The following is a 20192-nucleotide window of genomic DNA, read 5'->3' as shown; positions in this document are numbered from 1 at the left end:
TGTCTCTCTCTCAGCCCCTCTCCTTCTCTGTTTCTCCTCTTTCATATATTTAAATGTCAATTATATTTGTGTGGGCTGCCGGCGCTGAGGAGTTTTGATGTATTCAGTTCTAGTGTTTCTGGTTTCTGCGTGTGAGTGGGAGCTGATCAGTAAGTGTTCTTTTAGGTGTTCCTTTCTTTGCTCATCAAAGTTAAAGATAAAAGAAGTCAACGTGCCCCTCCCCCCTCGCGCTGGATCTGTTTCTCTCTCCAGATTTTTCCTTAGCAGTTGTTTGTCTTCGGATCAAAACGCTGTCCAAGGAAAAACCTACTCCGCTTGTCAGTTTGAATTTTGCAAAGGCTCTCTAAGCATTCAATACAGGCAAAAACAAAGAACTGTATCAAGGGTTAGGACCTTGGAAGTAAATGTTGACAGCACTAATTGCAGCCTGCCGCGGGGTGGACTTTAACTCCTATAATCTCATTATTTATTAATATGTTTGTAAAGATATCTTGCACAACGTTTCACACCAAAAATTATTGGGTGTATATTTGGAATCTAATACGCTCAGAATGTATTTCACTGCCTATAAAGAATTTGTACATTTCATTTCAAATTTATTAGAAGTTATGAATTGAATTCATGAACTGATTTTTAAACTAGATGTGTTTGGCATGTAATAAATGTAGAAAACTGCATAATGCCACCTGTGTGACTGGGCGCACAGTCGGAGCCAACATCAGAGCGAACTGCATAAATCCCAGACAGGTTAACACTAAAACAACACAATTATTTTCTCCACTGTTAGATTATAATATTATTTTATGCCATGTTATACCCCGAATTAAAGATTGTGAATTATTATGTAGTTTTAGTTTGCATTATTCTCCTGAATTAGAAGAAGCTGATAACTATTGCATTAGTTAAACTGATTTGCATTACATTAAACTGCTGACTTGTTGTGAATGAATGATATTGTTTTATGATGCATTATACTGCTGAGTTATAAGAAATCTAATTTGTCTGAGTAGAAGAGAACAGAGTGTGCTGGAGTTTTCTGCCCCATTTCAGCAGGAGCAGATAAACAGGGAGCCAAGGTCGTAGCTTAGGCGCTGTGTGAGAGAAAGCATGTGAATGTTTAGGCTTTGTATGATAAGGTGGAGGCACCAGAGGCTATAAAAGTTTGAGCAATGCTCCACCATTTTGAGATTTTGAGGCTGTCTGCATCAGTGTCCATCTCCCACGCGTGTGTTCATTAAAATCATCGTTTGACTCAACCCGGCCGGACCAGTGTTGTTATTGTGGTTTTTCCTCTGGTGTCCATCCCCAATATTTTTGAACCTTAACACCACTTAGATATACAGCCCTGTGCAAAAGTTTGAAGCACCCTTTATTTCTCTATATTTTGCTGGGTACATGGTAAATACTAAGAGATAGTGCTTTTCTACTCGTTCTGCAACCTCTGTTTTACACAACATACCTCGTTTATACAAATACATTTTTTTGCTTAAGTGCTTTCCATATAACATTTACACTCTGATGGATGCATCGGAGAGCACAATTTTAAATTCGAACCTGTTGCCACTGATTTTCAGTCCAGCCATATCAGGTTTTTTCAGCTAACAGCTCTTTGGGAGTCACCTTGTTGGTAGAAAGATTCTATGTTATGCTTCTCAAATTGTGATAATGTCTTCATAGATTCAACTAAAGAAATGGGAAAAAACAATGTGTTTTTGCATCTAGGTTGCTAGTAACAACGTGCTAATGATAGAATATGAAATTGGTGCTTTGCCAGGTTGTCTGTTATGTCTAGACACAACACTGGTTTGTCCTTTGAGTTAGGTGCCTTTTATTCTTGAATGATAGGTCAGTGTTGACTTAGCAAGCAGAAGATTATTTCCCTGAAAATGGTCAGGTAGAAAGACTGGACTGAAAATGAGTGAAGAAGTTGCCAATGTGGAAATCCTGAGACACCTTCAAAAAGCCTGGAGAATAATTCCTCAAGAACACTTTAAAAAATGAATTTAATTTCATCTGAAGTTGTCCTTTATTCTTTGTAGCACATAGTGAGCTAAAAATAGTGAGGTTCAGACATGTTTCACCTCTGAAAATACTCATTCACAAAGCAAGGGTGGGAGGAAGGTGTGATGCATGAGGTCAGCGTTTTTATGTTACGAAGTAGTGGACCAGCACAGCAGTGCACCTGGAGCAATGCAAATGCAGTTTTTTGTGCTCTCCAAAAAATAATGTTCATGTTTGAGACAGTGTGGCCTGTTTTTATCATTGTTTTTTTAATGCAGATGTTTCAAATGGAATCTTTCTTTCTCTGTGTCTCTGCAGCCTGTCGTGCTGGTTTCTACAAGGCCAAGTCTACAGATCCAGGATGTGCCAAGTGTCCTCCACATAGCCACTCACTCAGAGATGGAGCAACTATCTGTGATTGCCATGCTGGATTCTTCCGTGCTGATACTGACCCTCCCTCCATGGCCTGTACCCGTAAGAGTACACACGCAGACACAAACGATACGTGTATGCATTTGCACAAACAAAAGCAATAAGCACAGCCGTCTTTACCCAAAGTCTATATCTCTAACAAACAGAGGGGCACACAAATGTGTCTGAATGCCACTCCTGTTTCACAATCCCATTCCTTATGACTAAGCCACCATCTACATTCTGTTAGGGAGTGATAACTAAAGACATCAGGAAGTGAATAAATGCTCCCCCCTTTCTCTGTCGCTGTGTAAGTCTATGAGTAGGTTCTGTGTGACAGACTTGGTGGCTTTGGTTAGCGTAATTATGCCTATATACAGCACATGGTTTTCTTGGCCTGGGAAAAGCAAAAACACATACACACAATCTCTCAGGCACACGTACAAAAAAATAAAGGCCACAGACGAAAACATCAACCCCATCAAAAACATCTCACAGCCGTATGATTTTCAGTCTAATGCCAGATGTCTGCATTTTAGGCTGTGCCAGAAGCCCCACACATTCACAGTATATGGTTGATTTCATTTATGTTTATGCCCTCCCCCCACCCCTTACGCTCTTCTTTCAGAGCCACCATCAGCCCCACAGCAGCTCATTTCGGTGGTGAATGAGACCTCAGTGGTCTTGGAATGGACCCCCCCTCATCGTTTGGGAGGAAGAAGTGACACAAGCTACAGTCTGGAGTGTCTCATCTGTCAGACTGGGAGCCACAGCCACACTGGTGGTAGAGCCATTCCTAGGAATCGCAGCATCTCTCAGCCTGAGGCTCAGCATAGTGGGCTGGGAATGCAGTCAGACCAGGGGATTGTGGGACCCGAAGCTTCTCATCTAGGCAGAGGTGTCTTCCAGAGCAGGCCTGGAGATTTTCCCCGGCCTGGCTCTGGCGGCGGCTCTGTCTCCAGCTCTCAGTTCTGCGCGCCTTGCGGCTCAGATGTGCTCTTCTCTCCCGGTCAGACGGGCCTCACGACCACCAGGGTGGTGGTGAGCGAGCTCAGGGCCCACACGCACTACACCTTCATTGTCCATGCGCGCAATGGGGTTTCCCAGGCCAGTGGTGCAGGGGCAGCACAGAGCGTGTCTGTGAGCGTCACCACCAACCAAGCTGGTGAGAAAGAGAAGTGTTTGTTTGTGATAAATCTGTTTGTCAGATTGTTGACTGTAACACAAAATCTGCTTATAGATGTTGTCCGTAAGTGGGTCAGCAGAATACAAGCCGCTACTCAGTGCGTGCGAAGGCCTACGGGAAGTTCGGTCGCATGAGTAAAGCTCAAAACTGTAGATTGCACAAGCAGATATGCACATGCTCTGCATGTAGGTATACTGCATCTGTGTGTATTGAAAGTAGCATCTGCTGTAAGCACTTTAAAGCTGTAAAACAATGGCAATTTTCCCACTTGTGATAGGAAGTAAAGGTACATATTGGTTTGCAATGAATGGAAAACACAGTTTCATTTGAAAATTGAGAAGGTTCTGGATAACATGTGAGAAGCAGAAACATGACGGCCAGTGGGGCTAAACCTTTCTGTATGTGAGAACGCAAATGTACCACACAATGGGATATTTTAATTTAGCTACTTGCAAGAATTTAGCAGGTAATGATCTGGTGGATTCACAGTGAGCCAGCGGTCCTGTCTCCTGCCCCTCTGCCTCCTGCATGCTTTACTTAGGAATACTTTGTTTAGCTCCTTGGTTAAACAGTATCCTGGTAGTGAGATCACATCTAAAAGCAGACTACTACTTTTAATGTCATCCTGGCTTCATTGTCTCCACGTTGTTCAGGCTTCATGTGTGAAAACTGGTTAAGTTGTTAATGGAGAAACACACGACAAGGCCCGTGTCGTGCTCTCTTCCAGCCGGAAACTTGTTCTCTTACTATCACTGTCACAGTTGCCATAGTTATTACTCTGTCCTCCTACACCTAACAACAGCTGAATTAATTATAGGGGTGTTTTCAAGAGGATGTCAGAAAGCATTCTGGAAAATGTAAATCACAGACTTAAAAACAAATAGAGAGAGTTGGTTAAAGGGGGAAACGGATGCAATAAAAAGTAAATCGCCACACTTAAATAACTGAGCAGAATCGTGTCGACACTCAACAGCGCCGGCGTACCAAAGGGTGGGATTTTCCTCTTTTTTTTTTTGCCCTAAAATGCTTAACCGCAAAACTATTTGAAAAGTCACTCACATTTTATGAAGTGTTTCATTTTAGTTGTGAAGGTGTCAGCTGGTGTGTGGCGTTCCTCGCACATGCTCTCCATTAGTTTTCAGCGTTTGCTTTTCTTTCTTTCTTTTTTTGATGCTGTTACATCTCAACTGTCATTGCTGTAAGTCTTTATGGTGGCATTTAGAAAGCAGCGCACCTGCCTGGTTCCAGGTGCCCCGGGGAAATAACTTAGCAGCGTGTGCACAGCATGAGAGCGTGCCTGGGATCTGTCAAGCCCAACCTGCACTACCATATGGCTCGATATCGTATGAGCAGCCACAAAGGAGGACAAAGAGAGAGTTAAAAGGAGGGAAATGTGGAGGGATTTAAGGGGAGAGAGTGCAGAATGGAGCTTGTCTCTGTGGAATAGGAAGGAACGAGATGTAGGTCAGTTCTCAGGTGCACTGGGTCAATGGGACTGTTGATAAACAGCCATTCTGAGCTGTGTTCAGTGACGCCAAACTATCATATGGTTCACCTTAGAATCAGCATTAGAGCATATTCAGCTTGTCATTCTGCATATGTTATACTGATGCTCCTCAAACTTTCTTTAAATAATGTAAACTATTTAAAATATTTCAAGGCCAATATGATGTAAAAGTGTCAGTGTCAGTTAATAAAAATACAAACCGTTACATTTTGCATTTACCGATTGCAAAAGTGGTGGAAATCCACCAAAGACAGACGGAATTTCACTGAACCGAGTCTTTCTTGTGGGTTGCACCTCAGATTTAGTAACAAACAGGGACTCGTGCATCACTGAGGATTTTTGTCATTTTCTGTGCCAGAGAGGCAACTGCAGCGATCAAACTCTTTTCCAGGCACAGTCGGTGTCTTTGCTTTGTTTTGATCAGAGTCATTACACAAAGAGAAGCTTAGCACAAATATATGGATCACCTCTTTTTCTGTGGTGTCTGTACTTGTGCTACGCTTGAAACTCTGTACCATTTTCACGATTTTCGTCTGTCATTAAATATCTGGATGTGGTTCTGTGCTCACAGTAGACGGGATTGTACTTGGTGCTTTTTCCTTCTGTGAGGTATTGCGGCAGCTGGATGAAAATAGGAATATGGAAAATGAAATGTAGTTCAGCGAGCTTTTGTTATTGAAATAATTGTTGCTAAAATATGTTTGGCTCATATATCATTAAATTACCATTTAGGGAAAAAAAAGTACCTCCTGCAGTACTCTGAAGTGCCCCTAGGGGTATGAGTACCATTTGAGAAACAGTGGGTTAGACTATTGTCTTTGTATTAGTTCTCATCATGTTTCTCTCCTCTCAGCACCCTCTCCAGTGTCGTCTATCCAAGCCACTGATGTCACCAGGCACAGTTTGTCGTTGTCGTGGCAACAGCCGGATCGACCCAACGGGGTCATCCTGGAGTACGAGGTCAAGTTCTATGAAAAGGTGAGCTGCCCGCAGGTTAATTCAGCTCAGGCAGCTGTTTGGAATGTCAATATGCCGGCTCGCTGTTCGCATTGCACTGATGGTGAGGATGGATTTGCATTCAGACACTGAATAGATACCCTTCTTTTTGTCCCGGCTAATCAGGATCAGAGAGAGAGGTCGTACCGCATAATGAGGACCTTCTCTCGGAGTGTCGATGTCACGGGTCTCAACCCCCTCACTGTTTACGTGTTTCATGTGCGCGCTCGCACAGCTGCTGGATATGGAGAGTTCAGCACTCCCTTCGAATTCTCCACAAATTCAGGTATTCAAACAGCGCCGTTCAGTAGTGGGAGTTTTAAAAGAAGCAGCTATCACTTTTTGGTTGGTGACTTCTGTGTCCTTCCTCCTTAGATCCCTTCCCTCTGATTGGAGAAGGAGTCAACTCTGCCTTCCTGCTGCTGTCTGTCAGCGGGGTTGGAATTTTACTGCTGATATCTGCAGCTGTCTTCATCATTAGTCGCAGGTATATATACACACACACACAGACACACACACAGCAACACAGACATACAAACACAAAAGATCCAGTAGCCATACACACCTATAGACTTGTTAGGCCGACTAGAAAGTTCTCATCAGTGCAAAGCTGACGTCAACACGAGTGCAGCCTTTCTGTTAACTACTGCTTCTGACCAAACTGCTTCAGCGCACACAAACAACAGCCACAGTTCCCCTGCTATTGTGGGCCTAAATAATGTGTGTGTGTTACCTGAAGCTTTTAAAAGGGATTAAAGTGGAGACAGTGATAATCCCTTTGTCCCTGACTTGTCATTACAGTCTCTTCAGCAACATAGCATGTGTGTCAGCTTCCGCTGGCGTGCACCCTCACCAGCATGCGCAGATGCCCACACACACACACTCACGCACACACCTGCTCAGACACAAAGGTGTTTTTGACAGTCTCTTTGTTTAATGGAAAACACCTTTTATCTTGCGCTACCTGAGGCGTTGTGCCTCCTCCCTCTCTCGCTTAAATGCTTTGATCTGGTCGTTCTATGCTTTCCTGCAGCCCGTTGCTCTGCCTTCCTCATTGTCACTGCTTTCTGTTGCGGCAAATCCTTGAAAATCCAGCGAAAGGCACAGCCCTGCTAGAAGAGAAAGCACACAAAGTTAAAAGCAGTGTGACACACGTGGCCTTTTGTCAGGTCAAATGACTAAAAATCACAGCACAAAAGACCCAATAAATGAAAAAGATGGCTACGAGCTCACTTATCTTCATTGTCTGTCCCTCATTTATGTCTCATCAGGAGGAGCAAGTACAGTAAAACAAAGCAGGACTCGGAGGAAGAGAAACATCTTAACCCAGGTACTGCATATGTGCACGTAAGGTCTCGTGGATGCTGTTTCTCCAACTATTCCTTCAGATCCACCTGCACATCTTATATGCATACCGCCAAAAGATATTTACATAACATATGCAGTTATACAACAATTTCTCACCCTCCTCTGCATCCCTCCTTCTCCTCCTTCATCTCGTCTCCTCTCCCGCCTCTCCTACCTTTGCAGGAGTGAAAATCTATGTGGACCCGTTCACCTATGAAGACCCCGATCAGGCCATCCACGAGTTTGCCAAAGAGATTGATGTCAGCAGTATTCACATTGAGAAGGTTATTGGCATGGGTAAGCCTGGCATCGGTGCTTGCGCACACTCACAAACCCACACACACATGCTTACTTGGCGCTGACGCTGCTGTTTTTGCTATCTCTGTGTGTGTGTAGGAGAGTTTGGGGAGGTGTGCAGCGGTCGGCTGCGTGTGCAGGGGAAGAGGGAGATCTATGTGGCCATCAAGAGTCTGAAGGCAGGATACTCTGACAAACAGAGGCGGGACTTCCTGTCTGAGGCATCCATCATGGGACAGTTTGACCACCCGAACATCATCAGGCTGGAGGGTGTCGTCACGAGATGTGAGTAGTGCTCAGCTTAGAACTCAGTGTGGAGATTTTGCTTGATATTTATAAAACTCTTTACCTCTTCAGGTAAACCATTGATGATCATCACAGAATATATGGAAAATGGATCTCTGGATGCATTTCTTCGGGTATGGGCCCTTTTATTACGCTGTCATCTCCTGTTATGAAATGAATATAAATTTTGGTTCTGAGTTGTATTTAAAAAAATGTGGTAAAAAAGATTTAAATCACAGATGAAATGCAGTCAGTCATGACTGTACTGCTAGCTGTGGGTGTCTGTGTTAACTTGCCTTCCTGTCTCTGCAATTGTACCATTTCAGAAACATGACGGCCAGTTTACAGTGATCCAGCTGGTCGGCATGCTGCGCGGCATCGCCTCAGGTATGAAGTACCTGTCAGACATGAACTACGTGCACAGAGACCTGGCAGCACGAAACATCCTGGTGAACAGCAACCTGGTGTGTAAGGTGTCCGACTTTGGCCTGAGCCGAGTTCTGGAGGACGACCCAGAGGCCGCCTACACTGCAAGGGTAAGACACACTGTTATTTTCCTCATGTTAAAACAATGCTTTGCTTTTAATGATTGCAAATTCATTATTCTTTATCACTTACATATTTCATATATATATGTGCTATCACATCTTCAGTTCACACATTTGTTGTTAAAGGCGGCCAAAAAGCTGTAGAATTCATCAAATGAATAGACGCCGCTGAAAGAGCGACGCTTAGAGCAATAAACATTAGCAGTGAGGAGGTTTTTTCGCCCCCGACTGATTAAATGAAATCATAAAAAACATAAATTATTCAATTAACCAGTGTGACTTTTACTGCTGTTTTAGGAGGCCACTGGGACTTATCTTTCTCCTGGGGGGAAAATCCCCATCAGATGGACTGCTCCAGAAGCTATAGCCTACAGGAAGTTCACCACAGCCAGCGATGTGTGGAGTTATGGTATCGTTATGTGGGAGGTGGTTTCATATGGAGAGAGACCCTACTGGGACATGAACAACCAAGATGTGAGTAATTTTAATATTATTGAATCCATGCGATGCCTTGTAGAAAAAAAGAAAAAGAATGCTGGAATTCTTGATGTGTGTGAATGATCTTTATCCTCGAAGAAAGAGTGAAAGTAAAAACAATGGCTTATGTGATGTAACACAAAGCTGTGTTTTTGGACATGTGATCAGCTCTGAAGCTAAAATGACATATACACATATACTACAGCTTCTGAGCCACAAGCATTAACATTAATTAGAATTTTCGCAAACAAGTTGTGAGCTGTGACTTTCTCTAGAAGTCAAATTAAACTTTTGCTAATGTTCACACAGGAAATGGGACTTAAATTAACCCCGTCTACACAACACACCCCACTTCTTTTGCATATTTCAGACAAAAATAAACTGTCCTCTGTGCACTTCTCTCTGAGCAGTGTCTTTGACCTCTGTGCTGTTTGTAAAATGCAAAAAAAAGTGCAAAATTTGGGTTTGAGATCCTTGGGTAAGTTGAAAGCAATCAGAGGACGTTTTATTGAAGATAAATATTGAGACATATATGAATTGGCTGCTTAGAGTCATTCCTCAGCCAAGCCAGGCAGTAATTGTGTTTTTAGGACTCTGCACCAGCGACAGATGCAGCTGGAGGCACTATGTTTTCTGCTTTTCCATCCATCATTAGTCTCTCTCTTACTTGTTAACATGATATCTCAGGAATGCCCTCAGGGGAATTTTTTTCAAGTCTGGCACAAACGTTCAAAGGTGAAGGTCACTATGGCGGGAAAGGATTTCATTACATATGTTTACTTGGATTAGACTGATTTTCTGGATGAACGTCACTGTGACCTCATAGAACAAGCTTTTTGGACATAGCTCAAGAATTCATACGCTAATTACACTGGAGAGGGTAAAGAGATGAAGTGATTAAATTATATATCATCATGCGCTGCAAATGTGCTTTCGGTGTTGTAAGCCAGTAATAGAAGGGGAAATGGATGTAAAATATTACTTGATCTGTTCGAGGAGATACCGACCGAGTCGGCTGTACTTTGTAAACTTTTATCGACATATGAAGAAAAATGGTGTTACAGAGTTCATTTGGAGTAGTTGAAACAACTAAGATGACTTGTGGACATGTCTGCAATGTGATGGATTTCATCTGCAGCACTGTTTGGATATTTAGTTGATTTTTATTTTGTCCAAGTATTAAAAGGGGAAATTTGCACAAGCAGAGGTGCACTATGCACTTTATTAGCTTATTTTTTGTAGTGCATAGATTTATATTATAAACTTACTTCACTAACAGAAACAAGTGAACTTTGTTTTCTTTCTTTATGAATATCCCGGCTATACTTTTCATACCGAGACGGGTTTTGAGTAGCATTTTAGTATCGCAAAGGTTTACAGATTGTGTTGCAGACATGTGCTGCTTGATATCTGCACTGCACACAGGAAAATGCAGAGCTGCACACATCTGCAGGAAATTAAAATCAATCGCAGTTAGTGGTGAGACGACTTTGGGAACCGTTTGGAAAACAACAAGCGAGTAATAAATCTTCAGGGAGAAGAATTTGCTTTGCTATTGGTGAAGTTTAAACGGCAGTCGCACGATTTTCATCATTTCCTTACAAAAACCACAGATTTATTTAAAAGTCTAAAAAAAAGTGTTTTCTGACAGTAAGTATACACCACAGCATTTTTTTTAGCTAAGTGACTGTACAAGTTTTAGATGGGTTGCCATAATATTTTACCCAGATATTTGTGGTTCACAGAGAATGAATCATAATAATATTTGTCATCCTTATTTTTTCTGGAGCTGCAGAAAAGCAAGAGCGGGTCAAAGTTGGTCACTAAATGTTTGAAAGCTATCATCCAAATTTAAGATGATGAACATGGTGAACATTACACATTGTCATTAGGTAGATTAGTGTAGCGCCCATTCAGTGAGAGTGTAACCCGGGTTATTTGGCTAGAATTTACATAAAAGCTAACAGATAAGCAGCTGATGCTACTGCTTTGAAAAGAAGGACAATTAGTAAATGGACGTTTTATGCTTCTTAAAAAGCAACACATGAACTGTGCTCTGCATGAGGATAATTACCAATGCTAACCAAGTCAGCTGCTAAGTAATCAGGAAAGCTCATCTTATAGCTTCAAATGACCATTTAAACATAAACAGGTGCAGTTTCACATTTTCTTGTGTTTGGTCTGCGTTTAACAATTTTCACGTGACCAAATTTTTGGAACATCTTGGGTTTTGGGTTTTCTGATAACAATGTGAAACCTTTTTTAGGTGATCAAAGCAATAGAAGAGGGCTACCGACTGCCTGCGCCCATGGACTGCCCTGTGGTGCTGCACCAGCTCATGTTGGACTGTTGGGAGAGGGATCGAGCAGAGAGACCCACGTTCAGCCAGATCCTCAACATGTTGGATAAACTCATACGCAACCCTGGGACTTTGCGCCGGACAGGAGGGGAAAGGTACTTACAGTGCACGAAAGCAAAGACAGAAATTTCCTCAAGCAAAGTAGCAATTACATGCACATCCACACATATCCACATTCATATTGTGCTCACACCCACTCCCACATCTTTATGATTTTTTTTCTTCAGTTATGACTTCACACTCCTATTTCAGTCCCTTGCCGCCACCAACCTGCTGTTTTTTTCTGCACATATAGACCCACAGGCACAATACTGGAGTCAGGGGTGGGTTCAGAGGTGTGTGTGGCGGTCATACCGGAGATGTGTGTGCCCGAGTGGTCGCTGTGTGAGTGGCTGCAGTCCATTGGGCTGGAGAGGTACAGAGACACCCTTGCAGCAGCGGGTTACACCAGCCTTGACAGTCTTCTGGCTCTCACACACCAGTAAGTGTACCTTCATGTGAAAATGGATTGAAATAGGAGCCACTCTGGCATTAAAAATGTCTTAAAAATGGAATCTGTGATTTTTTTAAGCATTGGGCATAATCGAGTTAAAACTAGCAACAGAAACCCACTCGTATTTCTGAATCAAAATTCAGTGTCATGAAAAGCTGAAACAGGGTGTAAGAAATTTATTTATTCTGTATAATCGCAGCTTTCATTCTGTCCTGTAATATTTAACACTTTAATGATCTCAATGCTTATTAACTGAAAAACGTCAGTGATGATCCATATTACAGTCTTTTTAAAGTACCTTCTGTTTGTAAGCCTTGTTTAGTTTAACCAGAAACATAATTAGGGGGGAAAGTGAGTGATAAAAGCTACTCATGACTATAACATTACATCATTTAAAAAGCTAGTGTCACCTCATAATCTTACAAATGCTTCTTTTTGTGTTAATTGGGTGTTCTCATTAGCAGCGAGTTTAGCTCGCACTCACTCTTAATGGCATTAAAACAGACCTGTTTTGCATTTGTAGACTGTATATAAAAGAAGGATGCAACCTTCTGTGATGAATGGTGATGAGACAAACCCAGCGTGAGGCACAGAGGCAGGGGAGGTAAAAAGCAAAAGAGCCTTTGTTGGCAGAGAGTCTAAAGGGTAAAAATTAAGCATAAAACTAGAACCAAGCAGAAACAGCTGAGATTATAAAAATGCGTCATAACGGAGAAGAAAACAATGACTATAAATACGCTGTGAGCTAATTACACAGCAAAACACAGGAGGGAGCAGGATAGAGGTGGAAATAATGAATCCCAGGTGAAACAAAGCAGGAATAAATAGAGAATCACAAAGATGGAAACAAAAGAAATAAAAACTAACCTTCAATGTTAACTAGGGATTAACCAAACGACAAATAACACTGATAAAAGTAGAAAGACGATGATACACAACTCGTGTAAGGCATGAGTTACTAGGAAGAGAGAAGGAAGAGGGAAACGCTGGGGGGATTATAAAGGTAATAAATTAACTCAAGAACCAGAACACAAAATCAAAACAACCCAAAACCAAAGGAAGTTAAAAACTAAAAATGTCACAAACTTCTCAAAAACATGGGACTGTGACACATCCATCCATCCATCGTCCTCTGCTTCCTCACTTCAGGTTTAGCTCTGAAATGCTGGATTCTTTCTAATAGTCAGCAGGGTTCAATCACTCCAGTTGCAGAAAAGCAAAGGTCCAAATCTTTTTTCTAGATTTATAAACCTGTAAACTGAACCACTATTACGAAGACTTTTTTTTAACAAAGAGTAATGTTTATTTTGTAAATTTTAGTCCCATTTAAATGTAAAAGGCAGAAATGTTTTGTACGTGGCTACACTCCAACTGAGAAATCATTGACTAGCTCGTTCTCACTCCCGAGGCATAATATAGGCGAGGCGTTCCTGAGTAACGCGAAAGGTGACCTACTGCGTTCTTATGCTACACGGTAATACACATTCCAGCCATGTATTCGAGCCCTAACTCTAACCTTATCCCTAACTTTAACCAGCACTTTAATGACGTTAGCTAATGTTTTCCAAAGCGATTTAAGTTAAACGAACATATATGTGTAGATTCATTCCAAAAGGCTCTCATGTTTCCTCCTTTTTCTGACCTCGTAATATAAGGATGTGTTGGGTGGCAGGAAGCGTATTAAACTGACGATTTGTCACCTAGCATAAAATGTTACGCTTTGGGAATGAGAACGTGTTGCATTGACATGTGAGCATGCAGTGTCCTCGACTTCTAAGCCACACCCACTCCTCACTCATCATGTCTGCTTTTTTTTTTTTTTTTTTCTTAAAGCAAGTAGGCGATCATTTCAATATTTCAAGCCCCGAAGATGGGAACCCACAGACCAATTCACGTTAGACAGCACATTAGCTGCAGTTGCCATCTTTTATATACAGTCTTTGTTTTATTAGCATGTGGTTTCTTGATTACGTTGCTTCGTTTTGTTGCTTTACTCTTTTAGTGCTGGGAGACAATGGTGTTTGCGGTGCAAAGGCATGAAGTATATTAAACTCTTCATATTACGGCTGTAGTTTAATTGATAGACCGCTGGCCTGTTATTACCCAGTGATTTAAATGCATAGTTGAGCAGATGCAAAACCCTAAATATCTCCAAATGTTTGTGTGTGGTGAAAGTCAAAGTGTGGGTCAATTTAAAATAAGTAGGCTCGTGATCAAAAGAAAATAACAGCCAGCCTTATCCCTTAAATACTGCATATTGTGCCTTTGTGTGTCTGAACATTTATCTCTGTCTGTGCACCCACAGGGAGATGGACAGACTTGGAATAATCACACCGTCACATCGGGACATACTAATTGCTAGTGTGCAGCAAGAAATATTCTCTCAAATGCAACACATGCAGCACACTATGGTTCCAGTCTGAGCTGGCGAATGGATACAAACCTGTTTCATTTACCTCATCTGTGCACTTTAGAGGGACTTTTCACCAGTGGAAATATAAAGGAGCGTCGTACAGTAGAAACGCAAAGCGAGACGGAAGAAAGGAAGATTGAAAAGCAGCACTTTTTGTGAACTTCCATCCTGTGGAGTTTTCTATAAACCGTGATCTGGACGTGGTCGCCGATAGCGTTGAGCTACCGGCAGCTTAGACTGAAGCCTCATCCTCTTATCCAGTTTCACTTCTTCTCCTCTTTTCTCATCTGTTTTCTGAAGGCTGACATGTGCATAAGCAGAATGGCTTCCAACCTAGTTTGTCCCTTTGGCTGCTTTTGTGCTCGACTTGAACAAAATGTATTTTGTTTGCTCGTGTGTCTGTGTTTGTGCGTGTGTTTGTGCGGCGTGCGTAGCGTGAGTGCATCCTACATGAATTCTCCCTCGTCAAGATGTCAGCTATCATTGAATAACCTTAATATGCAACGTTAAAGAGGGAGCAGGAGAAGCCGGAAAGAATGTATCATTACGAGCTCTTACTAGTTTCATACAGGAGGATGATGCTAACCAATTGTATGATTTCGCTTGTGTTTTTCTTTTTTATATTCATGTTTTTATTTTAAACTGTATGAACTTTTGATTCTGTTGAAGTAAACATTTAGATTAGGATGTTGTCCATCGGTGTCCGTGTACTTGTCACTTGTTTGATGCTAAGAAATAGATACATGAAGCAGTTTGTTTATTTATGAGCTTTTTTTTAAAAAAAAATCTAGTTTGTGCATAGTAAAATAGAAACACTGAGAAATGTTGTAATGAGTGCCATATTGCATTGCAATAAATGCCAAACCATCAGTGTATGTAGGTTTTTAATTGTGTTTTAACAGAAGTTTGGAACTGTAATATATTTAAAGTTCACTGTAATGCACTCTCCGGGCTCTTTATGTTTATAATTTCTCCGTTTTGGCAGAAGAAAGTGTCCTCTGTGAAAGTCGAGACTTAGTCAGAGGTGCCTGTAACAAGGAAAACAACTCCAGAAGAACACCCAGCTGAAAGTCTGCTGGTGTTATCGCACACAGTGTTGCGTTTGAGTGGGTACGAAAGAGAAAAGAGACACAGAAGAAGAGAAAAGAAGGAGACAGAGTGGGAGAAAGGAAAAGCTGTGAGGAGAAAACAAACTTAAATTAAAAGAAGAGAAAATTAAGAGTGGGCTGTCACCAAGAGCATCTGTGTGGCCTCGTGCTTTTTTAAAAAAATTTTGGTTTCTTTCTTTCTTCTTCAGTTTTTTTCTCACTAAATTGGGCTGAGCCTGCAGTGCAAACATGTCAAATCAGCAAACATCTGTCTCCCGCTACACCGCCACACAAACATACACTGCATATATATGTGTATAGGCTACTGCGACACACGCAAACACACACCAGCGAGTTGATTGGAGGAACCCTTTGATATATATATAAAAAAGGCGAAGATATGATTGGGTTTCATTCTGGCAAAAAATGTCAATGTTTTTCCGTCCTAATGAGAGTTGCCTGCGCACCAAGAAGCGAATACACACACACGACCCCCTGCCTCCCTCTCAGTACGTCCAAATCACACACAGCAAGCAAAATGCTGATGGTGGTTAATGAGGCGGAAGCCTCTGAGTAAGAGACAGAAAGAGGAAGAGAGAGACAGAGGGAAAGAGTTGTGTTGGCTCGGAGCAATGAAACAGGCAGCTTTCGTCAAATAATGAGACACTGACACCACATTTAGCAGGTAGCCTTTTGGAATGATGCATCAATGCACTGAACTCTACCTGGAAAAAAAAGAAACAGAGTAGCAGCTGTCTTATTAAGAAAAACTCTTCAAAGGTTGAATAAACTCACTATCCACTGTTTCAAACTTGGCTGTATGGATGTAGCGTGTGTGACTAAGCTGGTAGATGTGCTCTGCAGGTGACTCTGTTGGTTTTGTCGTCACTTAGAAATTTGAATCCTGCTGATTTTGGTGATTACCTGATATTTCCTATAGTGGTGCCATCAGGCAAAAGCACGGGAAAGAGCCTCTCTCATCAGTCGTTCCCGTTTCTCTCCCTTATCTCACTTTTTTTTAAGTAATGAAAACACTGTATCTCAGCTTCAGTCATTCCAGTCCACTCTTAGGACATCATCGCTAAAACAACACAGTCCGACTTGTTCCTCGCTTCACTGTGTTGCTTTTAATTTGAAATCGTCGTGTTATTAGCCAGACGTCGTTTTTCTGTGTCAAACGCTACTTTTAAAGCGTAGCACCCTACTTTTAAGGAGCTTTCACATGGCACATCAACACATTTTAACCTTTAGCACATCTTTTCAGACACTTTCATCGCCACTATGGAAAGGTCATGATAAATTAGCATCAGTAAAGTCAAAACTTTACCGCCAGTAGGGCAGGTGTTTATTAGTCATAGGTTCAGGAGTTTGAGTCTTCTTGGTTTGTGAAATGTCAGCAGCTGTTGAATGGACAGTAATGAAATTTAATGCAAACATTTGTAATTCAAAGACGATGTTATCTTTTGTTTTTTGCTCCAGTGTCAGCATGTTGATCCTTTCCCTCTCTGGCTTTGACCAATTAACTTTTGTTGTCTTGTGTTCAGTGTCAAGCACAAACTGTTAGCATGTCAAAACACTAAGATGTGAACCATCAATACGTTAGCGTTAGCTTATTTAGCTCTAATCGCTGTAAACCCTTGAAAAGATTCACCTTTGCATATCCAGAAGTCTATGACAAAGTTTTTTTTAGCAAAGATATTTCATGCACCACTTTAAGGTTACATTTTCATTGCATTTATTACTATAAAGTCGCCTGTAGGCGTTCCGAGTTGTCGTCAAATTGATCAATCACGGGGATAAAAAGGACACAGTTTAGTGCTGAATCCACATTGACTGATGGTAGAGTGAGCAGTAGATATTTTAACCCTAAAAGACACTCTTGTTATATCGAGAAGGGCAGATCAAATTGAATCTTTCTGTCTACGTGTCTCAGTGGGAGGCGATTGTGGGTTTTTGTCCCTAGATTAGGGTGGGTACAGAGCCAGCTAATCCTACCCGCTCTTCCATGTGGGAGTGGCAGTGGGGTATCTTTGCTGTGCAGCCAGCCGTAATCTAATGGGAGCGAGATCGTGCTTTGTACACGGGCACGCTCGCTCACACTCAGCTGGAGACGCACAACACAAAGTCTAGATTTGTTTCAGGATTAAAAGCATCACCTCAGTAACTGACATAGTGCCACAAGCATTCCCACGGTAAGCCCAATGAGGTTGCCTCTGTGTGCACATGTGCATGTGAGGCCGTGAGCGTATGCGTGAATGTGGCTGTATTTCTATCTGCTGCTGTTGAGTGTTATATATGTATATATAAAAATCAGAGAAAAAAAAGAAACGAGCGGAGACAAATTTATGTACACACTCACATCCAGACACACAAACTCGCAGCATTCAGTACCACTGGAGAAGCAGCTGCCTAAATTGGCAGCCCATGTCCCTCTCATTATGCTGGCCAGTCACTCGTGTCCTGGCGCTCTCTCTCCCCTGCTGCTGCTGCTGGACAGGTAGCATCTGACACACATTAGCCTGCTATTAATAACTTCTGTTGCAGCCATTATCACACACTTAGGGAAAACGATCCCCAGGGTGCCATTTTTGCAGAGACATGCATTAAATATCCAAAACCACCCGATTTTCTCTGAAGTTCTGCAAGCAAAGCAACCGTTTTGTAAGACAAGATTCAGTTTTGCTTAGATGGAAACTCTTGTCAGTTGCAGTGCAATGATTCGATTACCCCTTTGTGTCTTTTTTAAAAAAAAATTATGCCTTTTTAATGAAGATAGTAGACACTTTAGGATTAATCCAGGATGTCTGTGAGCTCAGAAGTAAATCCTAAGGAATGTGTGTGGGTGTCGTCCATGGACCTCACCCAATAGAAAGGGAATACCACAGTGATTAAGATTAATCCTACAGGTTCGGACAATCAACACAAATACCATCACAGGATCTCCACCATCAATATCCTGTGGTGCTCTTTCTTGGGTTCTTTACAACCTGATTCAGTGTTGACATTGTGTCTGTTCAAATAAAGGCTTTATTGGGTCATGGAACAATATTTCTTACAAGGATCATGGTGTGTTAGGTTAGCCTATATGTTTACCCTTCTTATAAATGATGCCTCCAGGATTGGCAGGAGGTCAAGGATTCAACCCTTGGTGCAATAAGCCTTTGTGAGTGTATAGAAACATATACAGTGAACTGGGGTCTTAGATGGATTTGACTGTAATACCGTTGTTGCTTTTGGTAGTAACTTACTTTATTGGCGACCGAACCTATGATCACAGGAGCAAAATTCTGTTTATTATAGTTTTTCAAAAAGCCTTTAATATCTTCAAAATAGCCCCTCAGAGACTAGTAGCTATGCTAAAGTCAATAAAAAAAATATATTACGTAAAAGTTACATATTGATTTGCATGTTACTGAGTGAAATAAGTATTTCATCAACAAGCTAACATGACTTTCTGGAGAAATCCTTGTTCTTACCCATAGCAGAGAGGTGTTTCTTGTAGATGATCACTGGGTTTGCATAAATCTCAGGAGTTCCTCATAAATTCTCTAAATCCTTAAGATTTCTTGGCTGCTGCTTGGCAACTTGAAGTTTCAGCTCCCTCTGCAGATTTTCTATAGGACTAAGTTCTGGGGACTGGCTAGGCCACTCCATGACCTTAGTGTGCTTCTTCCTTATCTGCTCCTTTGTTTCCTTGGCAGGATGTTTTGGACTATTGCAATGCTGGAAGACTCAGTCACAAATGATCTACAGTGTGCTTAAGGGAAGGAGGTTCTAGTCCAGGTTCGACAGTGCGGCGCACGGACAGATTCATTGTCTCCTCAACATGTTGAAATCATCCTGTACCCTTAGCAGAAAAACAGCCCAAAGCATAATGTTCCCTCCTCTGTGCTCGACTCAACAAACTTAGAAATTCAGCTGGAGACCAAATCATTGTTTCCTCACATTACTCCCACAGTGTCTCACTGAGCTTTTTTCTATCTGAGGTATCTTCCTGTTAAAAGGGAGTTTTCCCCTCCCGCTGCCGCTAACTGCTTGCTCATAGAGACTCATCTAATTCCTGAGGTCTTCTCTGTATTATTGTAGGATCTTTACCTGTCAATATAAAACACCCTGCGATTACTGTTGTTGTGATTTGGTGCCAATTGAATTGAATTGAATTGAATTGAATTGAATTGAATTGAATTCAATTGAATTCAATTGAATTCAATTGAATTGAACTGAAGGAGGAAATTGTTTGAATAATTTGAATAAATCTGAAACCTAACATAACATATAACATTTGTCTTATTTGGAATAAGTATGGAACAAATCCACGTCACTCTCCTTTATCTGCTACCCATGCACCTCTAGAGAGAAATAACCAATGAGAGCTGGCACACAGAAACATACAGGACTAGTCAAGCATCCAGTCCAGAGCTTCAGCAATATCTGATTCAAGATCAGGTAGTTGGGGGAATGCTTATCTGACTCTGTTTAAGCAGGGCAGAGGAGAAATGTAATAAGTGATAAGTGGTCAATCCAATCTTGCTCTGCATGCATCTTTGTGCCTCTATGTGTGCAGTGCATTCGTCCACATTAGTCCATTTTAATATACAGGCAAAACCTTGACAGCTCTGCTGGCTTCTAGTTCTGATAAAGCTCCACAAAGGTACCAAGCTGGATTTGTTTTATGTTCCACCGCAAACCACGTTAAATTGACGAGAACCCCACGAGCAAAAGAGACAGATTAAGAAGACATGGGCAGAGGCGATGCACGGCAGCACGCTGTCAGGGAAAGTTTT

The 20192-nt window shown here is 41.7% G+C and overlaps 1 protein-coding gene across 1 annotated transcript in view; it reads left to right on the top strand.

Annotated features, from left to right (window-relative positions):
- The window catches only part of LOC147308596 (ephrin type-A receptor 4-like), a 31214-nt gene extending 11620 nt beyond the window's left edge, over nt 1-19594 (top strand). Inside the window, exons 6-19 of the mRNA XM_086273668.1 lie at nt 2320-2475; nt 3041-3577; nt 5959-6083; nt 6228-6387; nt 6477-6588; nt 7373-7431; nt 7632-7745; nt 7845-8030; nt 8103-8164; nt 8357-8566; nt 8876-9052; nt 11322-11509; nt 11710-11895; nt 14213-19594. Of these exons, the coding sequence (XP_086129794.1) occupies nt 2320-2475; nt 3041-3577; nt 5959-6083; nt 6228-6387; nt 6477-6588; nt 7373-7431; nt 7632-7745; nt 7845-8030; nt 8103-8164; nt 8357-8566; nt 8876-9052; nt 11322-11509; nt 11710-11895; nt 14213-14330 (2390 nt within the window). The 3' untranslated portion in view covers nt 14331-19594. The remainder of the gene's footprint in view (nt 1-2319; nt 2476-3040; nt 3578-5958; nt 6084-6227; nt 6388-6476; nt 6589-7372; nt 7432-7631; nt 7746-7844; nt 8031-8102; nt 8165-8356; nt 8567-8875; nt 9053-11321; nt 11510-11709; nt 11896-14212) is intronic.
- Nucleotides 19595-20192: the final 598 nt, after the last annotated feature.

This window comes from Aulonocara sp. 'chitande type north' Nkhata Bay, linkage group LG18 (genome assembly GCF_057382095.1).
Source record: "Aulonocara sp. 'chitande type north' Nkhata Bay isolate Kocher_YH1m ecotype deep benthic linkage group LG18, A_spYH_male_GT1.1, whole genome shotgun sequence".
Classification (NCBI taxonomy): Eukaryota; Metazoa; Chordata; class Actinopteri; order Cichliformes; family Cichlidae; genus Aulonocara; species Aulonocara sp. 'chitande type north' Nkhata Bay.
This window is presented reverse-complemented; position numbering and strand designations above follow the sequence as displayed.